This window comes from Chinchilla lanigera, unplaced genomic scaffold (genome assembly GCF_000276665.1).
Source record: "Chinchilla lanigera isolate Chin_1 unplaced genomic scaffold, ChiLan1.0 scaffold00063, whole genome shotgun sequence".
NCBI lineage: Eukaryota > Metazoa > Chordata > Mammalia > Rodentia > Chinchillidae > Chinchilla > Chinchilla lanigera.
In genome coordinates, this window is record NW_004955464.1 from 12,003,043 (window position 1) to 12,019,105 (window position 16,063).

Below are 16,063 nucleotides of genomic sequence, written 5' to 3' on the forward strand. Positions count from 1 at the left end.
AAAAAAAAAAAAAAAAATCAAGACCAGTCTAATCTACATAGTGAGACTTTGTCTCAAAAAACCAAACAAAGAATGTAACCCATCAAGTGTGCATACCTACAACAGAAGAATCCAGAATGCACCTACCCCTAGGTTATGTGACCTCCATGGAAAAATAAGCCCTCTTAGCCTGGGACCTGTATGCACCCTTGAGACTTACCCTTATCTGTCACAGAACCACGGAGGCTAGGAAGGGAAGCATGGTGCTTTAAGGTCTGAGACCAACTGCCAGAAAGCTTCTGAAGCACTAACAATACTCCAGGGGATAGTTCACCAAGGAAGCTCAGCTACCTCGAGAAGAGCTTCCTCCACAGGTTGGCAAGCAGACCAAAACCAGACCAAAGGGTCTAGGCCAGTATAAAAGCAGGGACTTGGTCTGCAAGACTCTATTCATTCATAGCCATAGCTAAGGAAAAGAGTCTACTCCCTCCTTAAAATCCCAGCCGCCTAGACAGACCAAGTTCCCCAAAGTGTTGGCTTTAGATGGCCTAGGGCCATTACCTGTTCACAATGTTGATGAGCTCCTGCAGTCGCTCCTCCCCTAGCTGCCTATCTGCCTCACTGGCAGCTGCATCTCGACTCTTCAAAATTGGTAACTCAAAATGTTTCTTGAACTCCTGGGCAGTCCCTGAGCAGAGAAGAAAAAGAAAAATTAAGGAAGGTGAAAAGAAGTTATCTCCCCACTGCTAGTAATCATAGACTACCATGCCACGAACTAACCTTCCTGCTAAGAACAAGAAAGCCGAACAAAATATAGCCTATTTCTATTTAACAAATCAGAAATAACAAGACGTAAAGGGCTACACAGTGAAATGATAGATTAGAGCCCAAGTATATAATTAATTACACTACATATAAGGCAAAAATTGCCAGGCTAGCACTTTAACCCAGTACTGGGGGATTGAACCCAGGGCCTCTGTACTACACCATATCCACAGTTCTTTTTTATTTTTCATTTTGAGACAGGTCTTGCTAAATCGCCCAGGCTGGATTCAAACACCTAGACTACAGAGGTGACTGCTTAATGGAAAGTTTCTTTTTCTTTTTTATTTGAGACAGGGTCTCACTATATAGTCCAGGCTGGCCTTAAACTTCTAACAATCCTCCTGCCTCAGCCTCCTGAGTGCTGGGATTACAGGCATGCACCACCACGCCTGCCTTGTCACCATTTCTATTCAGTACTGTAAAAGAGCTCTAACCAATATATAAAACAAAAAGAGAAAAAAAGAGTTAAGAATTAGAATGGAAGATGTAAACTGTCATTATTGGAAGACAGCACAACTATGTAGAAAAATCCACAAAAATCTACAGAAATATTACAGCAATAATTTAGCCATGTCTTCAGGTACAAAGACTATCAGCCCATATCCAGTCAATACACAAAATAATTCTATTTATTAGCAACAAATAAATAATAAAAACACCACATACTTGCATTAAAAAGATTACACACCTAGAAAAAAAATCTCAAAGATATATTTTTCTACAGAAAAATATACTCTGCAAAGCTAAGGCTACCTGCCAATGGCTTTGTACTCCTTAAGACCCTATATCAAAAAAAAAGAAAGATGACTGAGAGAAGATGACCTAATCAAATAAAAGGATGGATCATATTAATAGACTGGAAGATTCTATATGTATTATAAAAATGCTAGATCTAATTTTTATTTATTTATTTTTTTTGGTACCAGGAATCAAACTCAGGACCTTGTGCTTGCCAGGCAGGCATTCTGCCACTGAGCTATATCCCCGGCCCAAAAATGCTAGGTCTAAACTGGGCACGTTGTGTATACATGCAATCCCAGCATTTGTGGGGTTTTTTTTTTTGGGTCTTTTTTTTTTGAGACAGGGTCTCGCTATGCAGTTCAGGCTGGCCTTGAGCTCACTTTGTAGCCCAGGCTGGTCTCAAACTTGCAACGATCCTCCGGCCCCAGCCTCCCGAGTGCTGGGATTACAGGCGTGCACCACCACGCCGGGCTAGTCCCAGCATTTGGGAGGAGGCTGAGGCAAGAGGATAGTCACGAGTTCAAGGCCAGCCTGGGCTACATAGAGAAGCCCTGCCTCAAAAAAACAAACAAACAAACAAAAAACTAGATATTTCAAAATTGATCCACGTATTCAATATATACCAATCAAAATCCAATTAAGGCTGGGGATGTGGCTCAGTGGTAGAACACTTCCCGAGCATCCACAAGGCCCTTGGTTCTGTCCCCAGCATTTGGGGTAGGGGGATGGAAGGGTTAAGAATCCAATTAGTTTTTATTTTGGTGGGGAAGACTGATGATTCTAAAATCTATATAGGAATGCAAAGGACTAAGAATATCCAGCACAATGTTAAGGAATAAGAAAACTCCTATTATGTTTATCAAAACATTACTGGGGCTGGACATGGCGATGCATGCCTGTAATCACAGCACTCAGGAGGCTGGGGCAGGAGAATCACAAGTTTGAGCACATCCTGGGAAACTTAGCAAGACCCTGTATCAAAATTTTTTTTAAAAAATTTTTTTGGCTTTTTGAGACAGGGCATCACTATGTAGTTCAGACTAACCTTGTACTCACTATGTAGTCCAGGCTAGCCTCAAACTCATGGCAATCTTCCTGCCTCAGCCTCCTGAGTGCTGGGATCACAGACATGTGGCACCAAGCCCAGCTAAAATTTTTAAAAATTTTAAAGGGGGGTTGTTATAACAGTGCAAAGGCTCTGGATTTAATTCCCAGTGTTGAAAAAATTAAAAAGATTTAAAAGAAAAGAAAAGAAAAGAAAAGAAAAGAAAAGAAAAGAAAAGAAAAGAAAAGAGAAGAAAAGAAAAGAAACTATTCGAGTCAGTATGCTGAGGACAAAGCTCTTCTGAAAGAACTCAGCTGTGAGGGGCCTACTATCTTTGCAGAGGACAGTGATGGCCAAGGTGTACCCTGCTGAGTCACTCTGCAAAGCTAAGGCTACCTGCCAATGGCTTTGTACTCCTTAAGAAGAGCAGACTTCCTGCAAGAATGTTCAGGGCCCACACCTAACTAGAGCTCTCTCCTTACCTAAAGCCACTCCTAGGACAAGGCCAGGCAAAGCTCCTTTCCAATGTATTAGAAAAAGCTGGATCTTACCCAGGATGCCTGAGTTAACAAAATGAACCAAGCTGAAATATTCAAGCAGATCATTCTGGATGGGGGTCCCAGATATGAGCACCCGTCGGTTGGTGTTCAAGCTGTCCAGGGCCTGATAAGTCTGATTTTCAGAGTTCTTGAGCCTATGTCCCTGCAAGAGAATTAATTCTTATTCAGGGTATAATGTGAAAACTTAAATGACAACAGTCTCTAGTGAAGACAGGAAGAAAACAGTCACAAATGGTACAGGCCCTAAGGTCTTAGGAACTAGGCAGAGGGTAGCATAACAGTTCATTCACCCTTCTGCTTCGAGAGAATTAGGCTCAGTAAGACGGGCCTTCAGTTTATAAACCACTGCTGCATCCATGAAGCAAAGGTTCGCTCCATCCCCTCCCACCCTCCAGAGTCCTGAAGCTCCAGAGCCACAGAGATCACGTGGCCAGGTCATAGCCCCTTGTCTCCAGGGAGTCCTCCCTTCCCACCAGTTAAGAACTTTCTAAACAGAATCCCTTCTGTATCAGCCTCAGGGCTTTGTTCAGGCCAGCAGACGTGGCAAGGCTCTTGCTTCCACCAGAATCTTGATAGGTACCGTATCTCACAGCCTCCCTTCCATCTCTTCCCCTACTGAATACACACCTCTGTGAATACACACCTCTGTAACATCTCCCTTTTAAGCCATTTTTAAGAAAACAGTAAAGGTTCCCTACCACCTTCCCTCTCTTTTTCCAAGAACCACAGTCAAGATCAAGCCTGAACCTTTTCTTAGATCCACCCTCATTTCCATTCCACACTAGGCAAGTCACACGCTCGGCCACCAGCCAAAGAATGAACAAACAAGTCAGCCTTGCCCTCTCCAGGCAGCCTTTGACAATACAACTGACCACAGCCCCTCCAGCACCTCTCCCATCCATAGGGATGGGCCAGCAAGCCCCTGCTCTTTAGGACTATTAGCTCAGCATTCAAAGCATTTTAACTATGGGAAGCTGAGGCAGGAAGGAAGATTTTAAGTTCAAGCCCAGCCTGGGTAACTTAGTGAGACCCTACCTCAAAATAAAAAAGCTTTAAAGAGCTGGGAATATAGGTCAGTGCCAAGGCCTAGGTTCAAGCCCAGCTCTGCAAAACACAAACAAAAAGGCCCAGCTAAGTTCTGTGACACTGCACAACCTATCACAGACGTCAACTTTTTTTTTTTTTTTGGTACCGGGGATCAAACTCAGGACCTTGCGCTTGGCAGGCGGGCGCTTGTGCCGCTGAGCTATTTCCCCAGTCTAGATGTCAACTTTTTAAAGCAGAATGTTATCAGACTGGCTTTATAATTTCAACTCCTAAGATAGAACAAAGTACTGTTCAGTGAATGTTAGCTGAATAAAAAATGAATTGAACACTTTTAATTTTTAAAAATTACTGAAGGCTCTAAGTACTAAGCCAAAAAATGAGGGCTGAGACTTCTGACCTGAAGAGGGAAATGAGACTTGAAACTTGTGAAGAAATCCCCAGCTGGAGCTGGGATTTAGCTCAGCGACACAGCGCCTGCCTGGCAAGCGTAAGGTCGTGGGTTCGATTCCCAGTACCAGGGGGCGGGGAAGAAATCCCCAGCTGGGCCTGATGGTGCACATCTGTGACCTTAGCATTCAAAAGGCAAAGGTAGCATTGCAAGTTCAAACTGAGCCCTGCTCAGCTCAGCAAGAAACTGTCTCAAAATTTTTAAAAAAATTTTTTGTTTGAGACAGGGTTTCACCTTGAACTCACTTTGTAGACCAGGCTGGCATCAAACTTGAAACAATCCTCCTTCCTCAGCCTCCCAAGTGCTTGGATTATAGGAGTGCTCCACCATGCTGTTTTCAAAAATTTTTTTAAAAATTATTTATTTATTTAATTTACTTATTTAATTATGGCTTTTTGAGGCAGGGTTGCACTATGTAGTTCAGACTGGCCCTGGAATTCACTATGTATTTTGGGGGGTTTTTTTTTGGTCTTTTTGAGACAGGGTCTCATTATGCAGTTCAGGCTGGCCTTGAGCTCACTTTGTAGCCCAGGCTGGTCTCGAACTCACAATGATCCTCCCTCCTCACAATCCCTCCTGAGATTACAGGTGTGCACCACCACATCTTGTATGGAACTCACTATGTAGCCCAAGCTGGCCTTGAACTCACGATGATCCTCCTGCCTCAGTCCCCCAAGGGATGGCTGTAAATTACAGGCCTGTGCCTACATGCACAGCATCAAAATAAAAAAAAATTTTTAAAGGGCCAAGATGTAGCTCAGTGCAAATTTAGTGCTGGGTTTAGCACTCAGGAAGCTGAGGCAGGAAGATCAGAGAGTTCAAGGCCAGCCTGGGCTACATAGTGAGTAGACTCAGAAAGAAGGAACAAACTACTACTACAGGATTTTCTATCTCCATGCTTCCATTTTAAAGTTCCCCAGTCTAGAATTAAACACCAGCACTAACATTTACTAAGGCTTAGGACATACCAGGCGATGGGAAAAGGCCTTTCCTCTACTTACCTCACTCAATCCCCACAATAATCCCATCAGTCAGGTGTTAATGCCTCATTTTCCTGATGCAGAAAAAGAGGCTCAGGTGTTTAAATAACTAAAGTGTGAGGTCACACTACAGGTAGGTAGCAGAGCAAAGATCTGAATAAAGATCTCTCTTTATAGAACCTAGTTCCCTTAAACTGTGCTGTGTCTCTCTACCCACTCAAATCTCCCTCATTCTCCTTTGGTCTAAAAATACCTTCTGGAGGCAACAAAACCAATCGGCCCACAATACCTCACTCTTCTCGAAGTCCCAAGCAGTCTAACCCCTCTTTCGGCAGATGGGTATCATGGGCCCTCCCTCTCACTTGTCTCCTCCAAGGAAGCATCCTCTGTCCTCAGCACTCCTCAGGGACGTGTAGCCCTGGGATGGCAGTGCTCAGCGAGGAGACCTGGTGAGATCTCCTACTACCCAGCCCGCGCAGTATCCAGTACCTCATCACATATGACCAATCCAACACTTCCTTTCTGAAGGACCCCAACATGAAGGCGGAAGGTCTCATAGGAGATGATGAGGATGGGAGAAGGCACTCTGGCTCCGCGCTGGTTCATGAATCCTTCTACAACAGAAAAAGCTGTCAAAGGAGCTGATCAAAACATCCTAAAAAAAAGTACTGAAATAGCAGTTTTTTAATGTAGTCTGCAAATAACTTTTGGCTATTTTCAATGAGAGTTCACTTCTACCCGTGGCAGGCCTCAACCTTGGCCACAAATGAGCGTACATAAGAAGCAAGCAACAGGCTGGGTGGAAGAGTGTAACGGTCTCTACTTAGGCTCCATACCCAGCTTTCGGTCTATCTCATCCTTAGATCCTCCATCGATAGCCAGAGGTTGGATCCTTCCTCCAAGCCACTTCCCGACCTCATTGTACCAGTTCTTCACCAGGCTGGAGGGCGACACCACCACTGCTTTGTCAATTTCCGGCTTGCACTCTGGGCTCTGGCGCAAAAGTGTCCACATCAATGTGATGCACTGCAGTGTCTTTCCCAAGCCCATCTCATCAGCCATAATGCAGCCGTGGCTGCCAGGGATGCGCCGACTGGTGACACATTCCCACAGGAACTTCACTCCCTGGAAAATAACACAGTTCAATCCACACTGACACCTATGGTGCCTCAGCCCTAGAGATGGTCTCTAGGCTCAACCGTAACCAGCCTCATTTCCCTCACCCTCATTTACCTCTCTCTGATGAGGCCGCAAAACCTTACTGAGAACAGGATCAACAACCACATGGACAGGGAGTTTTTCCCTGAGAAAACACAACAAAAAACACAGTGCTTCAGCCATAGGCAAGGAGGCACCCTCAGGATGTTGTGCTGCTGGCCGAAAAGCCACAGAAGCCACAGGGAGCACTGCTTGGCCTACAACCAAGTCAGAGCAAGTTCCTGCTCTGGAAGGTAAAAAGTAAGGGAAGTGGGATGGATTCCCCGTGTCCTTGCCTCAATCATTCCCCCTCCCAGGTGAGTGCCGCAGGAGGGTGCAGGACACCCGCTAACTGGACAGGACCACAAAGGCTTCCCCTGGCTCTCTCCTTTCCCAACCACCTACTCCGGAAGGTGCAATAACCAGGACCGCTCTCTGATAACTCACTCCAGTCAAACCAGAAATCATACCAAAATACCACCCACTTTCCCAGGCATGCACATTTTCAGAAGACTGAAATCAGCAGAGAATACCAGTGCACGTACTTGTCAAGCTTCAGCTGGTCGTGGGCACTCAGTGGGGGAGGCTCATACAGAACCAAGGCACCTTCTTCCAGGGGGTCATGGAGGGCCCGGCGGATGCCAGCCCTTTTTAGGCCCAATGCCCGTAAGCCCAGAGGACCTAGAAACCAACAATCAGTCTGTCACCTATGTTCAAGAGCTCAAGCAGGCCCAGCTCAAATGCTCTTCCTTAACGTCACCTCTCCCGGGGCCTCATATGAACCACTCTCTCCAAGACACTCCCAAACCCAATTTGGGTACCCCTGCCTAACCATCAGGGTAAGACCAAAGCTCTATTTTATTTTTCCCATATAACTACAAACCTCTGAAGGGCCAAGCTTTGCTCATGTCAACTCAAGTCAGCCTTGGAAGGTCTGAAACCCCTAATAGGCCTTTCAACTCTGAGAGCTCTTGAAAGCTGGCCTCCTTCTTTCCTAGCCCCAGTTTTAGAGAAGTGCAGGGCCCAACCTCAGACAGACGAAAACTGTAGAAATGAGACTTCCCACACAGTTAACCTCATCAAGGAAATGCTAACGAATACACTTGGACTGAAGGAAGCTAGGTCCGTCAGCCGGCCTAAAAGCACTGGCCACCTCCACCAAGAAGATGAAGGGCAGCAGTCTTGGCAGCCCTTGTGAAGGCGAATCTGACCTTCACCCAGGCCCCATGAGTCACCCCAAACAGTCATCGCTGAACAAGCATCTCCACACTTCCCAGCTAAAGTTACATTTTTCAAAAGCAGTTACATTCATTCTAGTCAAGTACATTCTATTCAGGAACATTGGCACAACACTGATTTTAAAAACCTAAAAGGTCTCCATTTTACCTTGATAATTTGGAATGGGAACTTTAAACGGCTTTGACAAAATGCTTCGAATAAATGCTTCCTAAAATGAAAGGAAAAACAGAGATTCAGAACCAATGGGAAATGTTACAGGATGATTTTGTTAGATATGCTCCAAACTGGGTTTCAGTTTCATCTTTAGGTTTTCATGTAAGATTCTGCAGTACACAGGAACAAATATGGAGGTACCCAGCCTCAGTCAACCATGAGGCTCGGAATTCATTTGCTCTTGCGAGACCATGCCAGTGAGGACACCTGGCTCTTCCCTAGCACTGGGAGAAGCACCACCCTATACTTACCCACCCTGTACTAACAGCAAGTTCCAATGGCTGTCCCCAAACATACCTCATGATTCTTCTTTTATTTTTTTATTGTTGGTGTGTTCGTTTTGCTGGGGGATTAAATCTAGGGCTTTGCAAATGCTAAGGCCCTAGGTTCTACCACTGAGCTACAACTCCACTCCACAATTTTTTTTTTTTGCCACATCAGCTATGCCTACTGCATCTAATTCTCACATCAGCCTCCTTGGAAACTAAATAGCCCATCAAAGAGCACTGATAGCAGTAGTACTAGGAAGCGCAGTATTACAAAATATCATAACAAAAGCAAAAATGACAATAACATACGCTGGGTATGGTGGTACATGTCCGTAATCCCAGCACTTGGGAGGCTGAGGCAAGGAGGATCGTTGCGAGTTCAAGACCAGCCTGGGCTACAGGTTAGCTCAAAGCCAGCCTGACATAGCGAGACCATCTCTCAAAAAGACAAAAAAAAAAAGACAATAACAATGGCTAACAATTATGCTAGGGCCGGGGATATAGCTCAGCGGCACAAGCACCTGCCTGGCAAGCACAAGGTCCTGAGTTCGATTCCTGGTACAAAAAAAAACAATGCATGCTAGGTGCAAAGCTAAGTCTCTTACATTCGTGTTACCATCTAATCCTCACAGCCCTATACGATCCATACATGACTGCCATTCCATTCAGATGAGCAAACTGAGGCACATAGTAGGTCACTTTCTCAAATCATAGCCATGACAAATACAGCACTTCCCTGATTCTAGGGCTCTAAACTTGTAACTTGTGGCCAATGTGGCCTCCAATGTACCCTGTTTGTATACAGTCATGCAGATCAGCGCTGTGTCAGCAGCTTTCATCCACAAAAGACACAAGAGAAGGTAAGTCTATTACCAGGAAAAAGCAAGCAGGACAAGGGTGACAGGAAGCAGACTCATAAAGGCCTAGGGAGCCTCTGCCTGGATTCAGCACTATTTTGAGGGCTCTAGGCCTGCACGGGGAATTAACCCTGAGCTAACGCTGACAACTCCCATGAAAGCCTGGTCCATACACATCCGAGTCCTCTGGGAATTACAATAACCTCTGGGCCTCAACAAAAGAGATGAAACCCAAGACAGCAAGGAGAATCCAAGAGAGAACCTAAAGGCAGTTATAATGGGAACACATTAGAGAAAAAAAGTAGTAATGAAAAAAGTCTCCCATCCCCCATAAAGGAAAAAAAGCAACCCTGCTTTACCCTAAAAACAATTTTTTTTTTTTTTTTTTTGAGACAGGGTCTCACTGTGTAGCTCAGTCTGGCCTTGAACACTTGCTGATTCTCCTTCCTCAGCCTCCCAACTGCTGGGATTACAGGCATGCACCACCACGCCTGGCATATTTTATATTCAGATCCATTTCTTCACACATAAATCATCACCAATTTCTAGAAATTCAATTTTCCTCCTTATTTTTTAAGAGTAGGAAGTATTTATTGAGAGAAAGGAACCTTCTGTCCAACAGGGACTGAAAGGGGTCCCAAGTGGATGGCCTGAGGGAATCTCGCTCCCTCCTGAGAAAGGGTGCCCAGGCGAGTCTTCAACTCTGGATTCTCTTGCCTCAGCCTCCGTAACAGCTGAGGTTACAAGTGTACACCATCATGCCCAGCTTCAATGTACTTTCTGTTGGTTTGGGTTTTTTTTTTCTTTATTTTGTGGTGCTAAGAACTAAACCAGGGACTTCACCCTGAGCTACATCCTTAATCCTTCTTTATTTTCTTTTGAGACAGGGTCTCATTAAATTGCTAAGTTACTCAGGCTATCTTGAATAAGAGATCTTCCTGCCTCAGCCTCCCAAAGTGCCAGTATTACAATCAGTCACCACTACAGTGCTATGGTTGATATCCAGATGCCCCCCTAAAGCCTCATGTGTTCACAAGTGAGAACTTCTGAGAGATGTCTGGACCATGGGGCCATGACTCTCACCCATGGATCAGTCCACTGATTAGTTTATAGCTAAAAGTAAGCCTGGTCAGAGGAGGTGGGTCGCTGGGGTGAGGCCTGTAAGGGTTTCTCTCTTTCCCAATCCCTGCTTCATGCTCTCTGTTCTGGCAGCCATGCCACGAGCAAGTCCCCTCTACCTGGAGCCAGTTGACTATGAAACCCCTACCATCTGTGAGCCATGGCAAACCTTTCCTTTAATTGTGGGTGTCAGGTCCCAGCGACAGAGAACATAACTAAGACACCTGGCCTCAACATACTTTTTTTTTTTTTTTTTGTCTTTTTGAGACAGGGCTCCACTATGCACTTCAGGCTGGCCTTGAACTCACTTTATACCCCAGGCTGACCTCAAACTCAGTGATCCTCCTGCCTCAGCCTCCCAAGTGATGGGATCACAGGCCTACACCACCACACCCAGTTCAAAGTACTTTAAATAGGAAAAATATGATAAATATTTTGTGATCAAGCCGGGCGTGGTAGTGCACGCCTGCAATCCCAGCACTTGGGAGGCTGAGGCAGGATTGTTGCGAGTTCAAGACCAGCCTGAACTATATAGCAAGACCCTGTCTCAAAAAGACAAAAAAAATTAAATAAATTATTTTGGTTTATTTGCTAGATCTACTAGAATATAAAAAAGGAAAATGGGGAGCCAGATGTGGTGGTGCACACCTTGATTCCAGCATACCAGAGGCTGAGGCAAGAGATCATCACAAGTTTGAGGCCATCCTGGGCTACACAGTGAAACGCTGTCTCAAAAAAAAAAAAAAGAAAGAAAAAAGCAGTGAAGTGACCATTGTTATCACCCAAGGGGAAAACTGGACAAAGGCCCAAATCCTGCTTACTCATACATTTCTTTGCATCTGAATAAAATCTTTTGACTCTTTTTTTGAAGGGAGGGGTTCAAGATGGGGTCTCACTATGTGGTTCAGGCTGATCCTGAACTCTACGTAGCCCAGGCTGGCCTCGAACTCCTGGTGATCTTCCTGCTTCAGCCTCTTGGTTGCTGGGATTATAGGCATGCACCACCACCCCTGGCTTTTTTGACTATTTTAAAACAGCATGATTATTTTTTAAATGATCAGCAATAATAATCACTATGCAAGATGCTAACAAAAAGCTATCCTTAAGCTGGAAAGATGAGAAGAAAAAGGAGATGGACTCTAACTTCTTTTGTAAATTCTCATCAATTTTTTTTTTTTTTCTTTTTTTGTGACAGGGTGCACTATGTAGCCCACACTGGCCTCATATTCACAACCCTCCTGCCTCAGCACTGGGATTACAGGCATGTCAAGATTATTAAGATAGAAGGCTAGATTTGAGGCTCCAAATAGTCAAAACTTTAAGCTCCAAACCTAAAACAGACTTTCAGTAGAACCCAGGAGCCACAGATCCTAAAGTGAGCATTACAGGCTCATACAACTGGCGAAGGAGAATGTGGAAACCCCTGGCCAAAATACCGGAGCACATAGCCTGCAAGACTTGGGACGGGCAGCCGCCGGGTTCCGGTCCACAACACCATTCTGGGGTGAGGCAGAGAAAAGAGCACACTCAGGCTTGCTCATTTACCCACTGATAACGCATACCATCCTTTCCTTCTGATAGGCGAGCACACTCCTCCCCACCAAGGCCAAAGCTCCTGGTTCCACAGAGATTCCCTGTATCACCCGTATATCTCAACCTCCCCCTCTCTGCTGGCTGTTGCTCAAGGGCTGGGGGTGTAGCTCAACAGGCACGAAACCCTGGCTTAAATCCCCAGTACTGAAACAACAAGAATTCCTTTGATCCCTTATCTCCTCTCTTCCACAGGCAAACTTGTGGAAAAAGCTGTGGGTCTCCTTGTGCTCTGCATCCCTGCACCTCTGCTCAAGGTCACCAGAGACCCACATGACCTGAATTCCAATGGACAAGTTTGTATCTTTATCTTATTTGACAAAGCCAACCATTCCATCTCAGCTATGTTCTGCCCTTGATGTTTAGACACCCCCCTCCCTCTCTTCCACTGCCCTGGGATCTCGTGTTTGACCTCTAATAACCACATCTTCATCTGCCGGAGCCCCTTACGTCAGTGCTTCTCGGGGCTCAGGATTTAGCCCTCAGTTCTTGCAACTACAGCTGCCCCCCAACCCTGCAATACCCTTCTCTATGCTAATGATTCCCAGGTCTACTTCTAGTCTGTATCTCATTCCTAGCTCCACACCAACCTCTTCCAATCTTGGTTACCTACAGGCCCTGCAAACTTGTCATGCCTACGGCTAAAGTTCTCATCTCCATCCAAGGCTGCACTGACTCTTGTGGGTCCTAGGCATGTTTTGCCTCCTGTATGTGTGAATAAAATTTTTTTTTGATGACTGCCTTAGTATAAAGACAAATACAATCCAGGCTGGAGTCATTGCTATATTTTTTTTCCTTCTAATTTTAAAAGGAATTAAAGGCCAGTGCTGCTGCAGGAGGTAAGTCAGGGAGTCTCTGAACCACAGCCAGTATAAAGGGAGAGACCCGCTGCAGTTCATCCCAGGACAGCACCCAGGAAACAGAAGTTACTTGCAAGAGTGCACCCTCTACTGGAGAGATGAAGAAACTTCACCGTGACGGACCTGGCACCATGGCACTCTTCCTTCAGCATTTTATCTGCTGTGAAAGATTGTTCAGGACTTCCAAACAGATCTGTGCTTCCAAAGCACAGCTGCTGGTGCTTACAGGAGACAAGCAAGGCCTATGTGTTGGCCTTTTTGAAAATACCAACCAGCTTGTCACTGCTGCCAAATGTGTAAAGATTGTGCCAGGACATCCAGTAGCATGCCACACAGGTGGTGAACATGGCTGAGAATCCACTATCATAGGAAACATTTCATTCACAAAAAGTAAAGAAAATCTTTGTTACTGGTAGTTCAAAATGTTAGGACTCCCCCAATGGCGTCAAGAGGTAGTAGGTACCACTGTGAATGGAAAATAGAGGACAGGAATCCAGTATTGGTGGTTTTTTCTATTTTCATTTGTATATGAATTTTTAATACAAATGCACATATGGAAAGCATTAGAGTAAAAATGTTTCAAAAGTTCAACTTTGTAACAAATATAAACTTTATTATAACAATTGTTATAAACTTTATAGAAATTATAAATAAGCCTGTTAAATTATTCTAGACAATGCCATCATTTGTTTTTTGTTGTTTTTGAGATAAGTTCTTGCCACACTCTTCAGGCTGGCCTTGAATTTATGAGCAAGCAACCCTCCCACCTCAGCCTCCTAACTAGCTGGGACTACAGGCATGTGCCACCATGCCCAGCATCAACAGATTTTGTTTTCCCTTTTTGCTTTTACACGGCCTTCACACTGAACTACATTCCTAGCCCTTTGAAAATTTTGAGACAGGGCCTCACTCAGCTGCTTAGGCTGGGCCTGACTGAACCTATAATCCTCCTGCCTCAGCCTCCTAGATGCTGGGATGACAGGTATGTGCCACAACACCCAGCTAACCAATTGTATGTTTTTTAAAAACAAGTAAATTTTTTATTGACAATACCTAAGTGGTGTTTATAGCATTTTTATCATATAGTAGGTGCCACCCATTCACTATACTTTTCTTAGATGTCCTAGATATAAAACATGTTTTTGATGTTGTTTGTCTTCTGTTGTGGCCCTGTAAGTTTGCTATTCAAATACATTAAACCATTTTAAAAAAGGAATTAAAGCTGGGGATAGTGACGCACACCTGTAATCACAGCACTTGGGAGGCTGAGGCAGGAGGATCACTGTGAGTTCAAGGCCAGCTTGGGCTACATAGTGAGATCCTCGCTCAAAACATTATGAAAAAAAGGAATTAAAACATTCTGTGGGCCCCTAAAGCACCATGGGCCATGTGACTAAGGTACTCACTTATCTCTTCCCCATCAAATGTTGCGCCTCTTCTTTGCTCCTATCTCAGTAAACAGTGCCACCATTCGTTTACCTTGTTCATTTCTGAAATTTCAAGTTCACCTTAAGTTCCCTCTCCCCACGTGCAATCAATCCAAAGTCTACCTGTAACTCTTAACTATCTCCCAAAACTACCTAGTGCTTCCCATCCCCACACACCCAAACACACAAATGCAGTCATAATCTGTCTAGCTGCCTACAAGAGCTTTCTCACTGGCTTCCCTACCTAGTCTCCCAGCAGCCCGCAATGGATTTTCTATAATGCTACACCTGCCACTAGCACTTAAATACTTTCAAACACCACATATGGTGTAATCTCAGCTATTCAGGAGGCTGAGGCCCTGCAAATCTGAGGCTAGACTAGGCAACTCAGCACCACCTTGTCTCAAAATAAAAAATAAAACGCTGGGAGTGGTGGTGCATGCCTGTAATCCCAGTACGCAATAGGCTGAGGCAGGAAGATCATTGCAAGTTTGAGGCCAGCCTGGGCTACAAAGCGAGTTGAAGACCAGCCTGAACCCTGTCTCAAAAAGACAAAAAAATAAAAATAAAAATAAAATAGCCAGATGTGGTGGTGCACACTTATAATCCCAGAACCCAGAGGCTCAGGACAGGAAGATCACAAGTTTGAGCCCAGCCTGGGTACTTAGCAAGACCCTATCTCCAAAATTAGAAAGGAAAAGAAAACAAAAATGAGAAAGGGCTGGGATGTAGCTCAGTGCCAAGGCCCTCAGTTCAATCCCCAGTACCACAAACAACAACAAACAAAAAACCACACGGCATTCCCCTGCCAGTCTCTGTAAACCTCTCCGATTCTCATCTCTTACCATCATCCCACAACTCCCACGTTCCCCATTGATCCAGACATGCAAAACTCTTTTCAGGACCTGCCTCACTCTCCTGCTGCCAGACTCTCATGCAGACTGTTCTCTGTACCTTGAGTATTTCTTACTCCCTGTGCGGGGCTAAGCCCTCACACCCTCCCAATCCACGTCCCCTGGAGTCAGATCCTCCCAGCCCCTTTTAGGTCCATGTTGTACTCACCACAACTGCAGTCAGATGAGACAACCTGAATGAATCCTGAATGAAAACCACCCTAGACGGCTACAGACTGTTTTAACTCCATTTTTAAAAATTAAATGTACTAGCCTGTGTTTTATATAAAAAAAAAATAGATGGTAAAACTATCACTAAACAGTGGGATGGTGAACACAGTTCAGCATGGTGCTTCCCTCTCGAGGTGGGGAAAGAGATTATGAATTTGGCAATGTTTTAATCCTGATGGGATTCAGGTGTTAACTTTGTTTCATAATTTACACATGTTCTAGATTGCGGACATAGCTCAGAGGCACAAGCACCTGCCTGGCAAGTGCAAGGTCCTGAGATCAATTCCCAGTACCACAAAACAAAACAAAACAAAACAAAACAAAACAAAACAAAAAAACATGCTTCGCATATTCCTTTGTACTGGGCTGGGGATTTAGCTCAGCAGCAAAGTGCCTGCCTGGCAAGCGCAAGGTTGTGAGTTTGATTCCTGGTACCGGAAGAAAAGACAAAAAAAAAAAAAAAAACCAAAACACATATTCCTTTGTACTTATCAAATATTTAACTAGCCTCAGTAATACATTACCCAACATATTACCATTTTT

General features: G+C 44.6%; 1 protein-coding gene across 3 annotated transcripts in view; it reads right to left on the bottom strand.

Annotated features, from left to right (window-relative positions):
* The window catches only part of Rad54l (RAD54-like (S. cerevisiae)), a 37,014-nt gene that overhangs the window by 6,531 nt on the left and 14,420 nt on the right, over positions 1 to 16,063 (bottom strand). For all 3 annotated transcript variants that reach the window (XM_005398677.2, XM_005398680.2, XM_005398678.2), the window contains 7 exons: positions 8,209 to 8,269; positions 7,368 to 7,503; positions 6,859 to 6,928; positions 6,462 to 6,750; positions 6,115 to 6,239; positions 3,142 to 3,292; positions 541 to 667 (listed from right to left, as the gene is read on the bottom strand). In XM_005398677.2, coding sequence (XP_005398734.1) covers positions 541 to 667; positions 3,142 to 3,292; positions 6,115 to 6,239; positions 6,462 to 6,750; positions 6,859 to 6,928; positions 7,368 to 7,503; positions 8,209 to 8,269 — 959 coding nt within the window. The remainder of the gene's footprint in view (positions 1 to 540; positions 668 to 3,141; positions 3,293 to 6,114; positions 6,240 to 6,461; positions 6,751 to 6,858; positions 6,929 to 7,367; positions 7,504 to 8,208; positions 8,270 to 16,063) is intronic.